The sequence below is a fragment of the Ambystoma mexicanum genome, chromosome 1p (assembly GCF_040938575.1).
Source record: "Ambystoma mexicanum isolate Mex_15411 chromosome 1p, UKY_AmexF1_1, whole genome shotgun sequence".
Lineage (NCBI taxonomy): Eukaryota > Metazoa > Chordata > Amphibia > Caudata > Ambystomatidae > Ambystoma > Ambystoma mexicanum.
This window is the reverse complement of record NC_090921.1, coordinates 737619392-737640228: the sequence shown is the minus strand read 5'-3', so window position 1 is coordinate 737640228 and position 20837 is coordinate 737619392. Positions and strand designations below refer to the sequence as shown.

Below are 20837 nucleotides of genomic sequence, written 5' to 3'. Positions count from 1 at the left end.
ATTATTAAAACTACTTGTTTGCTCAGGTTGTAAAGTCGTATTGGAGCCCCTCTACTGATAACGATCATTACCAAATACCCTGTTCCATGGAATTTCTTCCGCTCAGTATGGTCTAAAACCACGTTTTAGCTTGTTTGCTCAGGCTCATAGTTTTACTGGTGGGGCGTAGAGACCTCGACCCTCACATCTTGTGTGAGTCTCACACAAATGATGGTCGGAGATGAGCTGTGTCACAGTGCTGGCAGAAACCTCGTACCCTACTGACAGCTGGGCCAAACTTCCAATGTGGGTCTCGGCGACAGCTTAAATTGTTTTCGGAGAAGCCTGCAGAAACGCTTTCCATCACTAGGGTGCCCGCCTGCTGCCTCGTGACATGTAGCGCCGCTTCTTGTACAAAAGAACGCTGGCACTGAATTAAGTCAAATCTAGTGTGATTAAAACTGGATATGCTAAAATGAAACTTTGCCTAAAACTGCTAAATCCTTGCACTGGCACAGCAGGTGTTGCTCCGTTGGCACACAATGAGCCTGGACAACAAAGACAACGTGGGCCACAGTTGCAAGTAGCAATTCATTTCTTTTCTGTAATAATGTTTAGTACCCAATGGACAGTTTTTTGGGCAGATTTGTTGAATCTTCCGCATTTTAAAGGATGTGTTGGATAACTAGCTCCTTTGCGAAGTAACTAATGAAAGTGGCCCAATTCTGGCCATAAGAAACTGGCCCACACTGGCATGTTGGGCATACAATTCAGGCATTGCCCTATTGCTGATCGGCCAGTCTGAGCCTGCTCTACCATGATTTTAACCTTCATTCTCGTGATAAGGACTTCCCCAGGTTCTCTATGGTATAGACTAGAGGGAATGCATCATTTCTCCTGCCTGCTAGATCAGATAAACCATGTTCTTTTTGCTGTGATGTTATTGCTGTTGACCACTTGTAGTGATTGTACCTCTACACCTGCGAGGGTTTTATTCACCTCCAGGAGTATGGCAGGAAGAGGCAAAGAGCGTGCACTCGAATAGCAGTGAGCAAGAGTGCGGCCACTCTCTCATGAGAGATATGATTACGAAAGCATTAACTTAAAATTGATCGCCACTTCTCAAGCTTTACTGTTCCTAAAACTCATCAACTGTATCTCACCGAAAAGCCAAAATAGGGTGAAACGTGTCTGTTGAACAGCTTTGAAATGTTCTTGTATTGGATGGCAACCTCACTATTAAAGTGCCTACCTTTTGGGTTAGTGTTACTTTGAGTTTTTGCTTGGAATCATTGAAGCTGAAATGTGGGGGTTCCCCAGTGACTTTTTGTACATCCACAAGTTGTGCATTGCTTCTTGAGTTCTACCTCTGTGAATCCTTTTTAAGTTCTACTCTCCCGTAAACCTGCAAGGTGGTTCAATGGGTTCAGCATCTACTGTACAGAATTGTTCTCATTGATTCTTGGTCTAGAGCCTGTGATCAGCATGCTCTAGTCTCTCCATTCATTGCTTATAAAGTAAATGGCATTGAGATGAGTAGTAACACTTATCCGCACTTTAAAAAAAATCACTTTGTCAAATCTGTTATGCAAGTTTGTTTTTATTTTCAATCTACTTTTAATTTTATTGACCGTCCTCTGTTTGTTTTTTTTTTCTTCAGGGGAGCAAGGAGCGCTACCACTGGCAGGCTCAGAATGTGAAACACAGCGGCGTGGATGATATGGTACTCTTATCCAAAATCTCGGAGGATGCCATCGTGGACAACTTAAAAAAGCGCTACATGGATGACTACATCTTTGTATCCTTTGGCGGATATGGTGGCATGAGAATGGGTGGGACAGTAGGTGTGGCGAGGAAGGACATGGCAAAAGGGGAGCGGGAACAGCAGTGGAGCTGTGGTTGGAAGGAGAACCAGTATGAAGCCATAGGGTGGAAAGGTAAAATGTCCAAGTGTAGAAAGTGAATCAGAGTGGAAGTTGATCACTATAAGGAACTTTGACTATTAGTGACTTTAACATTTCTACATTGCTCTGTCATTTAGCAGAATGAAAGTGCTCAGACATGGTTTAGACGTAGGTGGGGCAGCAGAATATGTGGTCTTAAGTGAAGAGTTTAAATCCTGGTTTGAACTAACCATATTCCATGATCCTGAATAATGTACTTTTATTCGCTTTTTCGCAATGAACACAACATAAACATCAATCCCATCAGCCCCCCTCTTACAACCCCTCCGCCCCGCACAACCAAGGTGAGGCCTTCCCATACTTGCATAGCTCGGCGGGCGTCATCCAATTTGTTCAAAGGAAGTCCATTATTTTCAGGTTTTGTGGGCACCATTGAAACCTAGTTGCTTTGCAAGTACACCCAAGACCACACGCCAGTCCCCCCTGAAATCCGCCTGGTCCCCCTGGATCCTATACTTGATCCATTCCATGGCTAGGAACTTCCATACTTTCTGAATCCACTCAATGTTTGTTGGTGCATGCTCCTCCCAATTTTGCACCACCATCCGCCACACCGCCACCAGGAGAACCATAAATGCTTTCTTTTGTGCCTTTGACCCAAGACCCCCAGTCCCAGCAACCACTCCTTGGGTCCCAGACAAGAGCCAATCCCAAATATCTCTTCAATTTTCTAACAACCTCTACCCAGAAGGGTTGGATCACCGGACACTCCCACCATATATGTATCCACTTGCCCTCTTCCTTAAATCCCCGCCAGCAGTAAGACTATGTATTCGGGAACATCCTATGTAGCGCCTCTGGGCTATAGTGCCACTGTAGCATTAGCCTGTACCATGATCAGGGAATATCCTGGATACCTCGCTGTTGGTTTATTTTTCACAAATGGATTTTCCACACCGTTTATTATTTGGTGGTAAGTGCAAAAAGTCATTTTATTCATAAATTTGTTTGTTGCGTGTGTTTGTGGTCCCAGTAATAGTCAGCCGACACACGTTTCGACCCGTGGGTCTTTATCAAGCCTTTTTCCGAATGGTGGGTGTCCCCTGTGGGGTCCTGGGATGATTGTGGATGGCCAGTCTCGTCAATGACAGCTGGGCTCCTCATGGGCCCTAGTTTTAGAATGATGGCGGCATCAGTGCGTCCTCGGTGGGTGATCCGTCCAGGCTTCTCTTACCTGATTCGAGCACGTTAATTTGGGTATATTCTGCCAGATGCCCTCCCAGTATTCTTCAGATACTTCTCCCCCCGAGGGCAGTTTACCACCTCGTCATATACTGCCACTTGTGGTGTGACTGTGTCTCCTGTATCAGCTTTTACAGTGTGGATATCCGCTTTTTGGTGCTGCCTTGAGTTGTTATAAACTTCTCAAAGGGAGTGAGGGGTCTACCCGCTGCCTCCCTAAGTACTTTCCTGGCCAGCCAGTGCCTAAGCTGATTTCCATCACCCTGAAATTCAGTTTGCTTAGCTTGAATGTTCTTGTATCAGGGCAGTCACACGTCACCTACTTTTGTGCATCCGGCGCTCTTCCACCGCAAGAATGCGCCTGGCTCCACCCCTGGATTGCCAAAGAGTGACATGAAAGGTGATGGTAAGGATGAACACCCTCCTTGCGCCACCATACGTCCCCCTCCACCGAGAGTATACCACTTATGCGCATATTTAGTGGCCTCTCCATCCTGTCTAACCACAAGGCTCCTTGTAGCTGGGTCACTTCTACTGCTCTACCCATACGCACCCACCACTTGACCTGGTCTCTGGTTAGCCATTCCCTGATTACCCTCAGTTGGGCTACTTGATAGTACTTCTGGAAGTCCGGCAACCCCAAACCTCCCCCTTCCTAGTGGCCATAATCTTTCTCAAGTCTACTCTTAGGCATTTGTTACGACATATAAACACCATCACTGTTCTCCTGAGGGTTCTAAAGAAAGAGGTCGACAGGGCTATGGGGGAAGTGCTTGGAAATGATAAAGGACCCGGGGAAGGATCACCATCTTTACCGTAGCATTTCTCCCCATCCATGACACGATCCTTGTGGTCGTGCCTGCTTTAGTTGTCAGCGCCATATGCACTGTTGTTCATGAGTTGATTCAATTGTTTATTTCATTGCATAGTGCGCTCACGTTATGACAGAAAAACAATTTTAAAAATATACATTTTAAAGAATTGTCATAAACTTCTATCTTGGGCACTTCTAGCTAGTGTCATTGAAATACAATTGAAGTTCCCAGTTGACATCAGGGATTCTCTGTACTCGATTTCCCTAACTGGCCCGCGTCAGCGAAGCCTGCTTTGGTCTTTTTGCAGCGTTCAGCAAGAAACTCTGCATGATGTTTGGTTTGGTAAGGGTTGAGTGTGATTGTATCTGCATATTCACTAAGTAATTGTAGGCTTGACAGCACGGTACCTTGAAGATTTAGGAAAAAGTTAGTCTTTTTGGGCGCCGTGCTGAAGGAGCTTGACCACAATAAAGGTCATCTCTCTCTTCGGACTCTAGATAAAATTAGGAGTCTAGGTATTGAGAAAAAAGATTCTAGTAGAAAGTTCCACCTAAAACTCAAGAAAAAAGCGAAAGCCCATTGAAAGCAGCTCTCCTGAATGTTAGGGTCAGCAGTTAAACATGTTCTTGAGATTCACGACTTCATTGAGAGTCCTGATTTGGATTGCCTGTTTATCACAGAAACATGGTTTAATGATTCTTCGCAGTCCATGTTTCATTTGATATGATATGGCATTTCAAGGCATGGTCCCTCAAGATTATTCCATCCTGTTTATAAATAGAATGGCCATGAAAGGGGCTGGGGTGGCTGTAATTCTTAAAACCTCACTCAAGCTGTCCCATCTAGAAATGTTAGATTGGGAGCCCTCCATACAGATAGGACATGCCTGTATTTGGTGTTCACAAACAAAAGCCATGCAAAATATTTTTGGATATCGACTGCCGGGGCCGGCAAAAACGTTTCTGAATAAATTAGACCAGTTTCTCATAGATATTGGAAGTAAACACAAGGAGTTACTGTGTTTGGGTGACTTTAACATTTAATTGGGGGATGCTACATGTCCTGATACCAAAGAGCTATTGGACATTGTCTATTCATGAGTTAATACCCTTAGTGACATCTTCCTCACATAGGCTGGGACATTGTCTTGATGTTTTGCTATATAGAGGAGAGATTATAGAATTCTCAGATACACTTTTTTTGTTCCCTGCTCCGATGATGCTGCCAGTTTGTTTAGGCTTAAGCAGGTTGGAGGAGGATTTGGGGGGGGAAGATTAATCCCACATCTGTGCAAATTCAGAGACCCAAAGATTTGTTGGACATATCCGGCAGTAAATTGAAAAATGGGTTTAAGCTAGTAGATCCCTCTTTTACTTGTAAGTTTATGGATAATATCTGCAATCGAGTCGCTCTTTGCAACAGGGTAGACCTGAGAAAATGGCCAAGTCTTGGTTCACGCAAGAATTGCTCATTTCACGGCAGCATTTTAGATCTGTTGAAAAGAAATGGAGGAGGGGGGCAAACCCTCAATGCCCCTGGGCTGTGTCAGCGCTTTAAAAATGCAACAAATAAAAAGGTTCCAATAGACCAAGAGAAATATACTCTGTCATTACAAATTTTGTCGAACCAAGATGTGCGTCGTCGGCGCTGGAAGCTTCCCAGACTCTGGCAGATGCATTCAACTCCTTTTTTTAGAAAAAAAAGAAAAATATTCAGTTGATTGAGGAAAAGATTACACAATCATCTTTTAATGAATCTGAGTCGGGAGGACATAGTAATATGTCCGGCGAGGGTGGTGATCTACAGCCAGAGAACCTTTTGGTTTTTCCAGGGTCGAGGAAGAGACAGTACAATCTCTTCTTTCGAATCTGAAGCCTAAAGCGACACTTTATTTCTTATGCCATCCTGTGTGACCAAAAGGCTGGCATCAGATATATCAACATTTCCGAATCATTTTTTAAATAAATCCTTATTTTATGGTTTAGTACTGACAATATTGAAAAAATCAGTGGTGGCCCTGCTTCAAATTAAAAAAATAAAATAAAATTAGATCCTCAAGATCTGCGGGACTACCCTGGCCAGGTAAGAGTCTTGAGAAAATTGTAACATCTTAATTACAGGAGTATGTGGAGAGGGAGGCCCTGTTGGACCCCCTTCAGTCAGGTTTCCGACCTGGCTTCGGCACCGAGACGGCATTGCGGACTGTGTGGGACGACCTCCTTGAGGTGGCCTATCAGGGTTATTTATCACTTCTGATTATGTTACATCTGTCGGCGGCGTTTGATACGGTGGACCATGGTATTATTTTGCAACACCTTAGTGAGATCAGCAATGTCTCTGTACATGCTTAGGGGTGGTTTGGGTCTTTTTTGACAGATCGGGAACAACGGGTTAGACTTGGGTGTTATCTTTTGGGTTCCCTCCCACAGACATGTGGTGTTCCACAGGGTTTCTTTCTTTCTCCTCTTATTTTTAATGTGTATGTGAGACCTCTTAGGGACATCCTGAGGTAATACAAAGTGAAATTCCATTCATACGCAAACGATACCCAGGTGTTCATAAGAGTTAGGAAGACAGATTAGACTTTTGAGATAGTGGAACGTTGCCTGAAGGAAGTTGAAGCATGGATGTGTTCTAACCAGCTCTTGAATGCTGGGAAAACCGAGATGGTATTGTTTGGTCCAAAACATCAACTTGAAAACTGTAGGCCCCCTCTGTCTCCTTGTCTTCTAGGCACACATCTGGTTCTAGCACCCAAGATAAAAAATGTAGGTTGTATTTTGGAGCAGGACCTGGGAGGAAGGCACAGGTGGGCGCAAAGGTTCAATCAGTTTTTTGCACCCTACGCCTGCCAAGACAGGTCCTCCCTTTTATATCAGCTAAGAACTATGCAGCACCTGTATGGACTCTCTTTTGAGGTTTGGACAATTGCAATGCTCTGTTGACAGGAATCCTGATCACTCAAGTCCAGAGACTGCAAATAGCCCAAAATGCGGCTGTGAGACTTCTTTGGGGTGGCAAAATCGTCCCCAATCTCAGACTTGCGGCAGTCACTGCATTGGCTCGCAGAGAAGGAACGGATAGATTTTAAAAACCTTTGCATGGTATTCAAATGTGTTTTATCAGTTGGCCCCTAGTTATCTTGTGGATAAAATCAAGTTGTATACACCATCTAGCCAGCTGCGATCTTGTGACAAGCTGTTGCTGCAGGTCCCGTCTTCCAAACATGTATTTAGGGGTGACCGAAGGTTTGGAATATATGGTCCAAAGCTCTGGAATAAGCTCCCAATAGAAATTCGAGCATTAAAAACACTTGCTGCTTTACGGAAAGCTCTGAAGACTTATCTTTTCTGTTAAATTTGGGAAATTTGGTGAACTGGCTGATTTGCTTGGGCATAAGTGCTTGTGGAATCTGGTAGGATCCTTTTCGGTAGTTGATCTTGGTCGACCCCTGTATGTTCCAGCTGTGCCCAGATACGATTGATTTAGTCCGCTGCGCTTTACTCATGATTCAATTCAATGATCCGGGGATTCCATTGTGTCACCACCTCTTTGACTTTCTGCAACACGGCATGGTAGCCGCACTTTACAAAAAATACATCTACATGGCTAAACGAACCTCCTTTGACTCTCACATATCCCAAGCTAAATCTAATATGAAAGAACTCTTCTCTATATTTAAAGAAGTAGAAACCCCTATACTACACCCTGATACCTGCACCAAAGATAAAAACTGGTGCTCAGAAATTCAAAATGCCCTGGCAAATAAGATCGTGACCCTTCAAAGTAAAATTTCTAGCAAAAAAGCTGCCCTAAAAGACATGCTCCCATCCAAAAGCCCGGATAAGTGCCCGAACACAGATCCTACCCGCTTCAAGTTCTCCAAAGTCAATATTCTTGAAGTGGAAAAAAATATCTGGTCTTTGAAACCTTCCAATTGCCAGGGAGACCTGTGCCAAGCACAGCTCATCAAAGATGCTGCCCGAGACCTTTGACCCTTCGTCACTAAACTGATCAATGCCTCCTTTACCTCTGGCTCCATCCCCACCAATCTAAAACAATCCTGGGTACTTCCATTACTTAAAAAAACCTACTCTTGACCCTGCCATACCCACTAATTACCGACCCATAACAACTGTTCCCTTCCTACTAAAAATCCTAGACAAGGTTGCCTATGTACAAATACAGAAGCACCTGCAAGAACACCACCTCTTAGGATCTAGACAATCTGGGTTCCGCCCTCAACATGGGACTGAAACCGCACTCATCGACCTGAAGGCTCAGATTGATACACTCGGGGACAAAGGGCAAGTTGCCCTGCTCCTCCTCCTTGACCTATCTGTAGCTTTTGACTTGGTTGACCACTCGGTCCTATGCTGTCCTATGCTCACACCTCCACACAGCAGCACACTTCTCTCCCGAGGCCATTACTTGGATTACCTCATTCCTTAACGGAAGAACTACGAGGGTCTTCTCTCCCACTGCTGCAGTAGACCCTATACCCATCACCTGTGGTGTCCCACAGGGCTCCTCTGTCTCCCCCACACTGTACAACATATTTACCAAGCCCCTTTTCGATGATTTGGATAATCTCGGTATCACCTACACTAACTACGCAGATGATACCCAGATCCTCCTTCCGCTTTCTCGAGATTATGGAAAGGATTTGGCCTTGATAAATAGGGTGTACAGCATCATTCAGGCATGGATGGCCACTCATGGACTATGCCTGAATGATGAGAAAACGGAGCTTGTCATCCTGGGCACTACGTCCAGTTTAAAGAAACTTAGTCCAGCCTACAAATCCTTCACGATGGACGGGAGGTCAAAACATTGGGATTCTACCTGGATTCCAACCTTTACTTCAAAAGACAACTGAGTTCCCTGGCATCATCATTGGCATACACGTGCAAATTAATCCACTCAGCCAAACCATTTCTGTCAGACACCAGCTGCATCACACTCGCTAGAGCCCTCATACTATCCTGCCTTGACTACTGTAACGCCCTTTACCTGGGAACCTCCAAGGCTACCACCAGCAAGTTACAAACCCTCCAGAACAATGCCCTGAGAGCAGCCCTAGGCATCCCCAGAAGAGTGCACATCTCAGGATTTAGCCAACAGAACAACTGGCTCCCTACTAGAGACAAAATTCTCCTATAAATGGCCTCAAACACCCACAAATCTCTCAACAATGCCGCCCCAATCTACTTGATTAACAGATTCCATAGACAAGCCTCCTTGAGACCCCTTAGAACTGCATACAAAGACTGTCTCTCTGTCCCAAACTTCAAACTCGCCACCATAGGAGGTAACAGCTTCTCGGTAAAAGCAGCCAAAGTATGCAACTCCTTGCCCCCCAACCTGAGAGTAGATATGCCCTACCTGAACTTCCGTTCCAAGGTAGTTTCATGACTGAAACTGAAGGACCACTAAGATAGCCATGTGCCAAGGCTACCCTCTTGCTATCCGCACACTGCGTAACCACGTGTGCCTACCTTTGTACTTTGTATATACTGTATATATTGCCTGTTCTCCTTATTATGCTTTGTATATATTCCCTTCTGCCATTATGTACATTCTTTACTTTGTAACTAAGCTTTGCATATTCTTGTAAATGCTGCGCCCTGATACCCCTGGGTATATCTGCGCATTATAAATAATAAAACAAACAAACAAACGGCGGGGTAGTTCAGGTCCCCCGTTGCCCATTTAAATGGTAGCTCACCCCCTAGCCTATCTCTTTCCTCCACCCCCACCAGGAGGTTCAGTATCTCAGACGTCTAAATGCTCACTTTCAGCTCAGCGACCGCACTAAGTTCTTCTAACTCTGCACAGAGTACCTTTAGGGATGACTTCGGTTCCATAAAGCTCAACATCATTTTCTGTGTATGACATAATCTTGTGTTTCCCTACCAAACCCAACATATCCCTTCAGTTGTGAGAGTTTTCGGTAGGAAGGTTTCTAGAAACAGGGCATAAAGAAGGGGGGGATAGAGGGCAGCTTTAGTTCCCCGTGTCAGGGTAATGCGCAGAGACAGCTGTCTGTTCACGGCCAAACATATTGAGGGAGAGTTGTAGTTGGCCTGTATGAACTGTAGAAGTGTTAGCCCGACTCTCATGCACGTGGGGGGCCTTAAAAATAAAAGACCACTACACATGGTCAAATGCCTTTTCGCCATCCAAGGCTAAGACAACCGTGGGTGTCTGCTTATTCTCAATTGTCTCTATAATATGACGGACCCACCTGATGTTATCAACGGTCTGCCTCCCTCGGGAAAAAAATCTTGTTTGGTCGGGGGCCACTAATTTGGACATCAGTGGAGCTATCCCAGCTAAATACCTTGGTGTAAATTTTGGCTTTCAGGTTCATTAGCGATATGGGTCTGAATGCCCCTCATCTAGTGTGGTCCTTACATGGCTTGGAGAAGAGGACCATTTTTGCCTCTGCCATGTACCCTGTGACTGCCCCTGTCTTCCGGAATGAGTTAAATAAATGGGTTAACCAAGGCGCTAGTTTTGCCATGTTTTTATAGAATAGGACTGTATAGCCGTCCGGTCTAGGGGCTTTAAGAGGGAGAGACTTAATCGCCTCTTCAATCTCCTCCTACCTTATTTCCCCTTCGAAGTTGTCCCTTTCCCCAGCAGTTAGCTGTGGCAACTGAACCCTGTCTAAGTAAGCCTCCTGCCCTATTTCATTTGGACAGTCCGAGGAGTTAAGCTACTCAAAAACAATCCACAAACGCTTCAATTATCACCCCATTTTCGGTGACCATGTGCCCGACTCTGACGCCACCTTTAACACTGTCTGAGCAGCCCTCTTCCCCTTAAACTGGAGGGCAAGCAAGCAACCCGCCTTGTTCGCCCCCACATAATATTTCTGCCTCACTTGTAAGAGGTCCGTCTTCTCACTTTACAAGTCCGTAGTAGGTCCTGCTGGCCCTGGATATGCTGACATTCCCTGCGCAACATGCTCGTCATCTTCTCCACCAATGCCTGCCTAATTTTACGCAAGTGATCATATAGCTCCTTTTCCAAATGGCCTTTGTAGTGATACGTTCCTCCTTATCACTGCTTTGAATGCATCCCACACTGTCGCCTGGCTAACCCCTGAAGTGTCGTCATCTCTGAAATACTGTTCAATCTCCCACCAACACCCCCATCTCTACAGCCAATACAGAGTCTTCCAAAATATCATTTGGGCATCCCCACATCTACCGCCCAGCTCCCTGAGCATTAAACCAAATTCATATAGGGGCATGGTCCGATAGTAACATCTGACCCACTTTTTTCCTATGAGTCCAGGAGTCACCCATATGTAGTCGATGCGTGACATTGTGTTTATTTATTTTGTACATTATATATTTTGTACATTTGTAGAAAGCACGCAAAACCCACAGGCATCTAGGCGCGGAAGAGTGAAGGGGGGAGGTAAGGGGTGAGAGTAGGAACTTAGTCGAAGAGGAAGGTTTTGAGGTGTTTCCTGAAGGCATGATACAAAGGTTTGTTTCGCAGATGTGGAGGGAGCTCATTCCAGAGGGCTGGTGCACGGGCAAAACAGCTTGCCCCTCCTGCTCTTTTCCTGTTGAAGCAGGGTGTGATCAGACAGTGTTGGTAGGCTGCTCTGATTGGTCTGGACGAGGAGTGTTTTTTGATGGTATCAGTGAGGTTTTGTGGTGCCTCATTCGTTATGCATCTGAAAGTGATTGAGAGCGTCTTGAATTTAATTCTGTTCTTAACAGGGAGTCAGTCTGCAGCCTTCCTGGCCTCCGATATGTGGACATGTCTGGCAATGTCAAGTGCAGAACAGGGATAGTTTGGAGTTTATGTAGGTTTTTTTCTGACGTTCCGGAGAGTAGAGAATTGCAGTAGTCCAATATGGAGCCTACTAGGGCTCTGGCAATTTCAAGGCGGTTCTGGGAAAAGAGGAAGGGTTTGCTAGCATTGATAAGTTTAGTTGCATACCCTGAGGAGGAAGCAGTGTGGTTGACCTGGCGATTCATAAGTGAGGAATCCAAGTAAACGCCAAAGGTTTTGACGGACGTTGCAACCGGTATCTTATGACGTCTATAATTCATAATTTGTAGGCCTCGTGCAGTTTGCATAGGCGTGCTGGAGGGCACGTGATGAGCTCAGTTTTGTCATTGTTGAGGCAGAGGCTGTGTGCGGCCATCCAAGAGTGAATGGTTTCATAGATTGTGTTGATACTGTGGGAGTCTCGTCACTGTAGAGGGGTATGAGGATTTGTGTGTTGTCGGCATAGTTCGTGTATGAGATGCTGAGGACATCAACGTGGTTGAAAAGGGGTTTGGTGTGCACATTGCAAAGTGTTGGTGATACATAGGAGCCTTGAGGGACGCCACAAGAGGTAGGCGTGGAGATGACAGTGGCCTTGCCTGAGAAGGCTTGTGATGATATTTGCCAGAAAGGTGGAGATCCTTTTCGTTGCATCTGGCTGGAAGTGGGCAGAGGTGGACAGTGCTTGACATAGGATCTTGTGGTCCACAAGGTCCAATGCAGCGAAGAGGTCAAGCAATAGGAGTCGTCGGAGGGAGCCCTGGCTGCATCAGTTTGTTTTTTAAGGTGTAAGAGGGCCGTCTCTGTACCATGCTTGGTGCAGAAGCTAGATTGTCGGGTTCCTAGGATGTGGCAAAGTTTCAGGAATTATTGGATCTGCAAGTAGGTGACTCTGTCCATGATTTTGAGAAGGAAGGGAAGGAAGGGGACAGTTGTGAGAGGGCAATAGTTGTTGGGGGACGGGGGGGGGGGGTCAAGAGTTTTTTTTTTTTTTTTTTTTACAGTGGGGAGATCAAGGATTCTTTGAGTGGGACGGGGACGGTGCAGGAGGCAAAGAAGGTGGTGATGATGGCAGCAATTAACAGGATTAATGGTTCTGCGCATTCCTTAGCCAGGGAGGCTGGGCAAGCATCTCCCTTGCAGCGTGAGGCCTTAAGGCCTTTGATGATGTTGGCAGGGCTGGTTGTGTCAACGGGTTGGAAGTGAAAGGGGGTATGCGGGGGGGCGGGGTGGTCATGAGTTGGAAGAGCCTCAGGTTTGAGTTTTATTTTTTCTTGTAGTTGAGCGATTTTTCCCATGACCGTGTCTTGGATGCTATTTCTTTGAGGATGGTGAGAGGGGGGGGAAGATAGGTGTCTCTAATTCCTTAAGGATGGGAAAGAGTTTGCAGGAGCTGGAGGTGGCTTTGGCTATTCACTCGTTGAAGGTGGCAGCTTTGGATGTGGGGATGGATTGTTTGTTGTGGAGTGAGGTGGTGGAGAGACGAGCTTTGTTGGCTGAGGTGGGCTCTTTACACCAAGTGCCTTCTGCTGCTCTTTTGAAGGCTCTGATGGATCGGAGGTTAGGTGTGAACAGTTGATGTTGAGATGTGCTGTGTTTTTGGCTTTCTTAGCCTTGAGGGCAGCTGGATGATTGATGGCAAAGCCTAGCAGAGAGTTGTTGTCCTCGACTAGGGTTGAAGTGTCTGATGTTGAAGGGAAAGGTTGGTTTAGGAGGGGGCTAAGGTGGACACAGGTGAGGTTGCGAGAGCTGCGGGACAGAATGGTGGCAGGACTAGCTACAGTCTTTGGAGGTGCAGCAGGGATAAGTATGGAGAAGGTGATGGTATGATGGGCAGACCAAGGACACGGGTGGTTGGAAAGGATACTGGTGTTACTATTGTGATCTATATTCCAGTCTAAGGTGCAGCCCTTGGTATGAGTGGGTTGTTTAAGGTGCTGGGTGCAGCCTAGTGCTTGCAGCAAGTTAGAAAGGGTGGTGGAGTACGGATTGGTCTGGTAACTAAAGCCCAGGTTGATATCCCATAGGAGTAGGAATTGTGTGGAGGGCTAAAGATAGATGTGATAAGTTGGATAAGGTCCTCCTCGAAGGTGTGAGTAGGGCCTGCCGTTCGATAGATTAGGTGAATGGTGGTTGAAGCAGTATGTGAGCATGCGAGTTTGGCAGAAAGGAGCTCGTTCTTGGGGGGATAGGGGGGGCAGTGTATATAATAGCGAGTATTGGGAGGGAGTAATTGAAGAGAATGGGCAGCTTCCCCATCTTTCTTGGGTGATCTGTCGCTGCATAGCATGTCGTACCCTGTTGGGATCGCTATGGAAAGGAGAGGGTGAGAAGTGGGGGTGAGCCATGTTTCAGTGAGGGCCAGTAGGTCTCACATGCAATTAATATTCATATCCCTGGTCCTCTCCCTTCAGGACCCTCCACGTATCTTGGAGGAAGAGGTTCTCGCATCTCTCTCTCTCTCAGCGCCTTTGACTTACCTGGAGTTTGCCTAGCCCCTCCTGAACTTCTATCCACCTCAGGAACCCATGCTACATTAAAATCGCCCGCCAGGATGATCTCCTTGTCTGCAAATCTGCTTATCTTACTGATCGTCTTTCAGAAAGCCATCCTGTCCATTATTGGGAGCATACACAGAGGCCGGTGTATATAGCTGCCCTTCCATGTCCCCTTGTATATCCACAACCTGTACACTCGGGGAGTCCCTGAAGGGCACCATCACCCCACATGTCTGCCCCTGTGCATTAGCCTAATAAACGCTAGAAAAGTGTGGTAGTAGCCTCCCCACCGGTCTGTTCCTTGTTCTAATATGCATCTCCTGTACCATCAACCCATCTATCTTCTCTGCCTTCATGTAGATCATTTGTTTCTTCCTCTTGACCAGTGAATGTGTCCCCTTGACTTTGTATGTTATAACATTAAACAATCTTTCCATGTTTTCCCATACTCACTCCCGTGCCCCTGAATTCCGTACTGCCCCATTCTTCCCCCTGCCTCCCCCCATCCCCAAGCTATTCCATCCATCCTGTGTCCTCTGGGAGCGATGAGACCCCACAGTTCCATCCTCAGCTTCTCATACCACCCCATTGCCTCCACAACCGACCTTCCCCGGCATGTGCTCCCACTCCCAGCATCTTCTGCTCCTCCTCGTCGTTTATGGGGCGATTTAGGTTTCACCCCCTCATCGCTGAGCGACAGGATGCTTTTCCCCTTCCTCAAATCCACCTCTGCCTCCCCTCCCACATAAATAGGAGTCCAAAGGGGAAGATCCAACAATACTTGACACCTTTCATCGTGATTGCATTTGTGATCGGCCCATGGCTCGCCTTTTTTTAAGTGTGGATTGGGCCAGATCTTGAAAGAGGGAGATTTACTTCCCATTGACCTCGAGACGCTGCTGCAGTATGGCCGCTTTCAAAACTTTTTGCCATTAAATGTCATTGCAGCCAACACATCCTGGGGCCTGGCTCTCGGCTCTGTGCTCTTAGGGCCCACCCAGTGTATTCTGTCGATTCCGATACTTTCACTCAGAAGATTGGTAACCAATTCCCCGAAGCATTGCTGCATCGTGCCCTTCACATCTCTGTCTACAGTGTCTTCCGTGAGGCCCTTTATCCTAATGCTAGACCATCTTGATTTGTTTTCGAAGTCCTCGCATTGGAGCTCTAGTTTTTGTGAGAGCATAGCCAATTGGTCCACTACTTCATCCGTCGTCTTGGTGTCGTCTGCCAGGTCCGGAAGTGCCTGTTCTGTCGTATCCATTTATTCCTCCAGCTTTCCCATCTCAGCTTTCACCTCCCTGGTGGACTGTTTAATCTCCTCCTTGAGTGCCAAAAATTGGTCCTGGAAGGAGGATGTAAGCCAGAAATCTTTCAATCAATGGATTAACTCTTCCCAGCCATATTGTCGTCACTTGTATCTGGGGGGTTGCTTCCCAGCTGAATCCAGTCCCTTCTTGGCCCCTTCTACTTGCACCTTCTGTCGCCAGCACCGCTGTAGCCCCCTTCCGTAGACTTGGGTGTTTGGGGCAGTGAGCGAGGTGTGCTTGGCCTACCCAGTGGTGTCTTCCCTTTAGTAAACTGCATCAACAGGTCCACTGTCCGCCTCAGCCCTCCTCCATGTTCTAATCCCTTGCACTGCTGTGCCTATATTATCTTATTGCCTAGGTGGGCCCTTGCCGCTCCTACCCGGGCACTCGCCACAGTCTTTACTGCCCGGGGGGCCCACTGCAACTACCAGCCCTCTCCACCAGGGTCCAGTGGGCTCTTCTGGACCTTGCTGCATGTCCTTTTTGGCAACATGTATGCAGACCTATCCTTCTCCTTTAATTGGATTGCCCTCCATGGGCAAGTGCGGGGGCGGGTAACATTGCCGCTCCTCGCCCTCTGCCGGGGGTGCGCGGCTTCTAACTGCCTCTTCCTCCCAGCATATGCCCTCTGCCGCCCACAGCTCCCACCTGTGCTGCTCTGCCCCCACGTTGATATATCCCAGTTGCTGTGCCGGGCCTTCTCTCCCTCACTGGGTGTCTGTCCTTTAGGAGAGCTGGGCCTGCTCTCTCCTTCCCGCTGCTGGCGGCCTCATGCTGATGTTCCTCTGTGTTGGGGGTGGGTAATGGAAGGAGGCTGCATGCACCAGCAGCACTTCCCCCAACTCTCCCCCGGTGTGCTGCATGGTTCCTTCTCCCTGTGGCGCCTCGCCGTTGCTCACTGACCACAAGTACACTTATGGAATAAGCCCCTCCCAGGTGCCTAATCCTCTTTTCGGTTTGGGAACCCACCTTTCTGTACCTCCAGTGGGGAGCAGGGGATTGGTCCCTTGCTGGCTGACCCCTCTACGAGGCGGTCTGCAGGGCTTTAATCAGTCGTCCGGCAGCACTTCTTTCTTGCCCCTACTGCACTCGTCTTCACAGCAAGTGTCCCCTGATCAGCTATCCGGCTGCCTTGCTCCTTCACCGCATCGGAGGTGTGCTTCGTGTATTTGCTGTGCTTCAGCGCGCCCCAGAGGGCGAGATCCACTTTACGCCCTCACCCTATCCGCAGCCATCTTGAGTCTCCAATCTTTTTTTTAGCCTTAACGTGCTACAATTGGGAGCTCAAAAGGAACAAGGCTCCTTAACAATAAATTTAGATTTACTCGCTGATAAGCAGCCTGAGTATTCATAGTGTGTGAGGCGTTTTAAACTAGAAAGTAAGTCGCAACTCCTCAATTTGTTTGAATCCCACAATTGGAATACCTAAAGATGAACGATGAATTAAACTGAGATCCTGATCGAGTTTATTGGACTTGCCTCAAATGTATGTGAATGGTGAACAATCACAAACTCTATACTCCTCAAATGTGTGTACTAGAAAGCCCATGCAGGACCCCTTTACTCTAGTTACTGTTAGACCGGCAAAGAAAACTGGTGCTGCCCTTACACAGTGACCACACAGCACCAGAATGCATATAATTAAGGTTGTTTAGTGGTTGGAGTTCAGGTAAAAAAACATTTCAAGAATGAACAAATTTAGTTTGTGAACAACAGTGCTTGGGAGAGACGTAAGTATTGCTTATTTGTTCTCGCTGGAAATTGTTGTCCCAGCATGAGGAAAGACCAAGCTAAATCCTGAATTAAAATGGTGACCCAAGCTGGGCAGTAAACCGCAGACGTGCTGTGCCAGTCCTATAGATGGTAGCTGTGAAAATGCTGATCATGGAGCTAATGGCTTTGGTGAATAGAATTTACAGTATCGTTCAGGCATGGATGGCCACCAATGGACTATGCCTGAACGACGACAAAACTGAGCTTCTTATCTTAGGCACCCCGACCCACATATCCAAACTTAGCCCAGGCTATGCTAATTTCACCATTGATGGCAACAACATAAAAGTTGCAAAGGAAGTGATCCTAGGCTTTTACCTAGACGCCACCCTGAACTTCTCTAAACAAATCAATTCCCTAGCCTCTGCTACCGCATACACATGCAAACTTATCAGAGCCAGTAAACAATTCCTCTCCACCGACAGCTGCCTCACGCTCGCCAGAGCCATAATACTTTCCAAATTGGATTACTGTACCGCGCTCTACATTGGAGCGAATAAACAGACTATCCACAAAATACAGGTTCTCCAGAACAATGTCCTGAGAGCAGCTCTTAAAATCAATAGAAATGAGCATATTTCTTCTACAAGAAGAGAACACAAATGGCTATCCACCTTTTGATAAAATCAAACTTCAGATTGCCTCCCTTACCCACAAGTGCCTTAATAATAATGCACCGCCTTACCTTATGGACAGAATATGTAAAGAAATATCGTCCAGACCGACGAGAACAGCCAATTCTAACTGCCTCCAAGTACCACGATTCAGACTCTCTACTAGCGGAGGACACAGTTTCCCAGTTAAGGCCATGCAATTATGGAACTCCTTACCTCCTGGTATTAGAGATCTCCAGCCCTTCTCTAAATTCAGACAGAATCTGACCAACTGGCTAAAAGAAAATGATAAATAATCACTCTGACTAACACCCTCCTGACGCTCCTCACCTTCGCCTACCCTCTGTGCACTGATTCGCTTAGTCCATTTGGACTCTCTTCCTGATGTATTGCACTCACTATATTCTATGCTACCTGACCGTGTCATGTGCACTGTATATACTGATGTGTTATTGTATATTTCGTCCTGCACTTCATGTACCCTTGTAATTTCACTGTAATCTCATGTGATCATGTAATTTACACCGTATATACTGATGTGCTATTGTATATTTCGTCCTGCATCTCATGTACCTATGTACCCTGTAACCAAGTTGAACATATCCTTATCCTCTGCGCCCTGATGCCCCTGGATCTGGTGCGCATTATAAATAAACTAAACTATCCTTATAACCTTTTATATAATTCTAATTTTTGGTTAGTTTGACAATGTGCATAAGACAAGCTGGTGGCAGCTGTATGATTTTTGTGATCTTTCTCGTCCAATTTTACATTTCCCGCAAATGGCTACTAAAAGTGGCTAGTACCTTTTTAAAATGGCCATGCCACGATATTTTTCACATGTTCTTTGGCCATATTGTTCCTTGGCCTTCCTGCTGTCTCATGTCAGGAAATGCCTTATATGGAAATCCCCTTACTGGGAAAAGAGGAGGCTTTCGCAGGCAAGCGGGTTTTGTGTGCGAGCCAGAGGAGGTTGGGACGGACTGGTCCCAGTCCACATCCCCTGGCACCCGAAAGTCTTTTGCTGAACAGATGTGATGACCAGTGGTTCTCCAGGATTGCACAACCCCTGGTTGTTTGAATGGTGCAAATCTTTACCGTTGGTGGGCTTACTCCCAGCATGAATCTTGGATAAAAGGAGGGCTCCTGCAACTGTTAATCTGATCATACTTGGAACCAAGATTTCTATGAAGAAGAGCAGCACACTGACAACCTGAGGATGACCGCTACATCTAACCAGCATCAACTACAGTGCTTGGCCAGGTGAAGCCCTGCACCTCAGCCTGATCTCAGAAGATCCTTGGTGATGCTTTGACCTTTGGACTGGTGAGATTAACTAGTCTCGACCCAAACTCAAGGATCCATGCTTTGGGAGCCTTTGGAAGTGTCCCTCGACCCTACGGTGGACTGACGAGCTCACTGTTGGGCTACATCTTTGCAACTGTCGCCGTTCTGAGTCGAGCCTTGGAACTTTGCAGATGTTCAGGTTATGCCACAAGTTGTCCTTGCAGTTTCAGCCGTCTCATTCAAGGGGAAGCTGTGCCAGGGCTACTTCTGTTTTAGCCACTGTACGATCACCTGACCGTGGTGAATTCTTTGAAACAATGCTCCTTCAATCCCATGAGGTGTCTTGCGTTGGTCTGCACTGCAGAAGTCGTCATCTTTCTTCGTTTTTGGGCTTCTTCTGGAAGCTGACTGGAACTGTTCCTGAGCAAAGTAACCATCTCCAGACACGGAAAGTGATCTCTGCACCTGCGACCCCTGTGCCTTCTTTACCCAAATCCAGTGTAGAAGATTGTGTCCCCAATGGATTCCGAAAGAGCTGCAGTGGCATCTGGAAGAATCTGAATCGGGGGTAGGGGGTTTTGGGATATACCTGTTTTTGTCCCTGATGTCCTCTATAGGAATGCCATTGATAATGACGGGAGACGAACAGAGCAGCATGAAGACACCACCCATTAACAGGGCCAAGCTACGTCAGCTGACTGCTGAACGAAGGAAAGGGTATAATCAACTGCACAACCTCGTGTCAAATTTACTTACACCCAGGGATTGCAGGCACACCATCACAGATGACCTGGGTGACACCGCTAAAGAAGCAGTCACTTGTATGGAAAGAAAAAGACACTAAGCCCAATAACCGGCAAGAAGCAGTCACTTGTATGGAAAGAAAAAGACACTAAGAAAACCCAATAACCGGCAAGACAGAGTCAATAAGAAGGACTCGGACAGATAAGTTCATAACCAATGAGCCGACATCCAGCAGAATACTAATTTGCAAAAAACAAAAAGAAAAACGAAAAAGTGGATTAGAAGAAATGGTACACACTAACGCGTGAAATTGTACCTTTAAAGTAGAAAATGAAGCGAGAGATGGAAGCCAGCAAAAGAGCTGTGTGGAATAACACATACTGATACCTAAAGAAAGGATACAAAACTAAGCTTACCTCTCAGCAGAATTATGACTCAAAGTGCATAGTTTTAGCTTAAAGAAAGTGGAATTGAGTAATAGTGTACCCCAGATGTAATTCCAGGCGTATTGTTCTTAATTAGGGAGCGTGAAGGAGGGAAACATGTTGGGTAGTGAATGATGAATAGGAGTGATTGTGAGCATTTAAAGTAGAATGTGATTTTAGAAGTACTAATGAAAAGTAAACATGGTCGTAGAACATTGTAGCTATCAACTGTAAGAACACTGACTGCTTTTTCCACAATAACCAAATGATAATGAGTATTTTTAGATTGTAATAACTGTGTATTATGCAATGATGTAATAAATATTTTTCTATGTTTATAAAAAGCAGTGTATGAAGTTTTAGTGACAAATATATACACTGGGCCAGATGCAGTAAAACCCTGAACACAAACACTCATTCATCTACTTACTGGGTCTCTAATACCTAAC

General features: G+C 46.2%; 1 protein-coding gene across 3 annotated transcripts in view; it reads left to right on the top strand.

Moving 5' to 3' along the window:
* The window catches only part of LOC138580024 (unconventional myosin-Ie-like), a 483826-nt gene that overhangs the window by 194132 nt on the left and 268857 nt on the right, over positions 1–20837 (top strand). For all 3 annotated transcript variants that reach the window (XM_069650257.1, XM_069650259.1, XM_069650260.1), the window contains exon 2: positions 1640–1777. In XM_069650257.1, coding sequence (XP_069506358.1) covers positions 1640–1777 — 138 coding nt within the window. The remainder of the gene's footprint in view (positions 1–1639; positions 1778–20837) is intronic.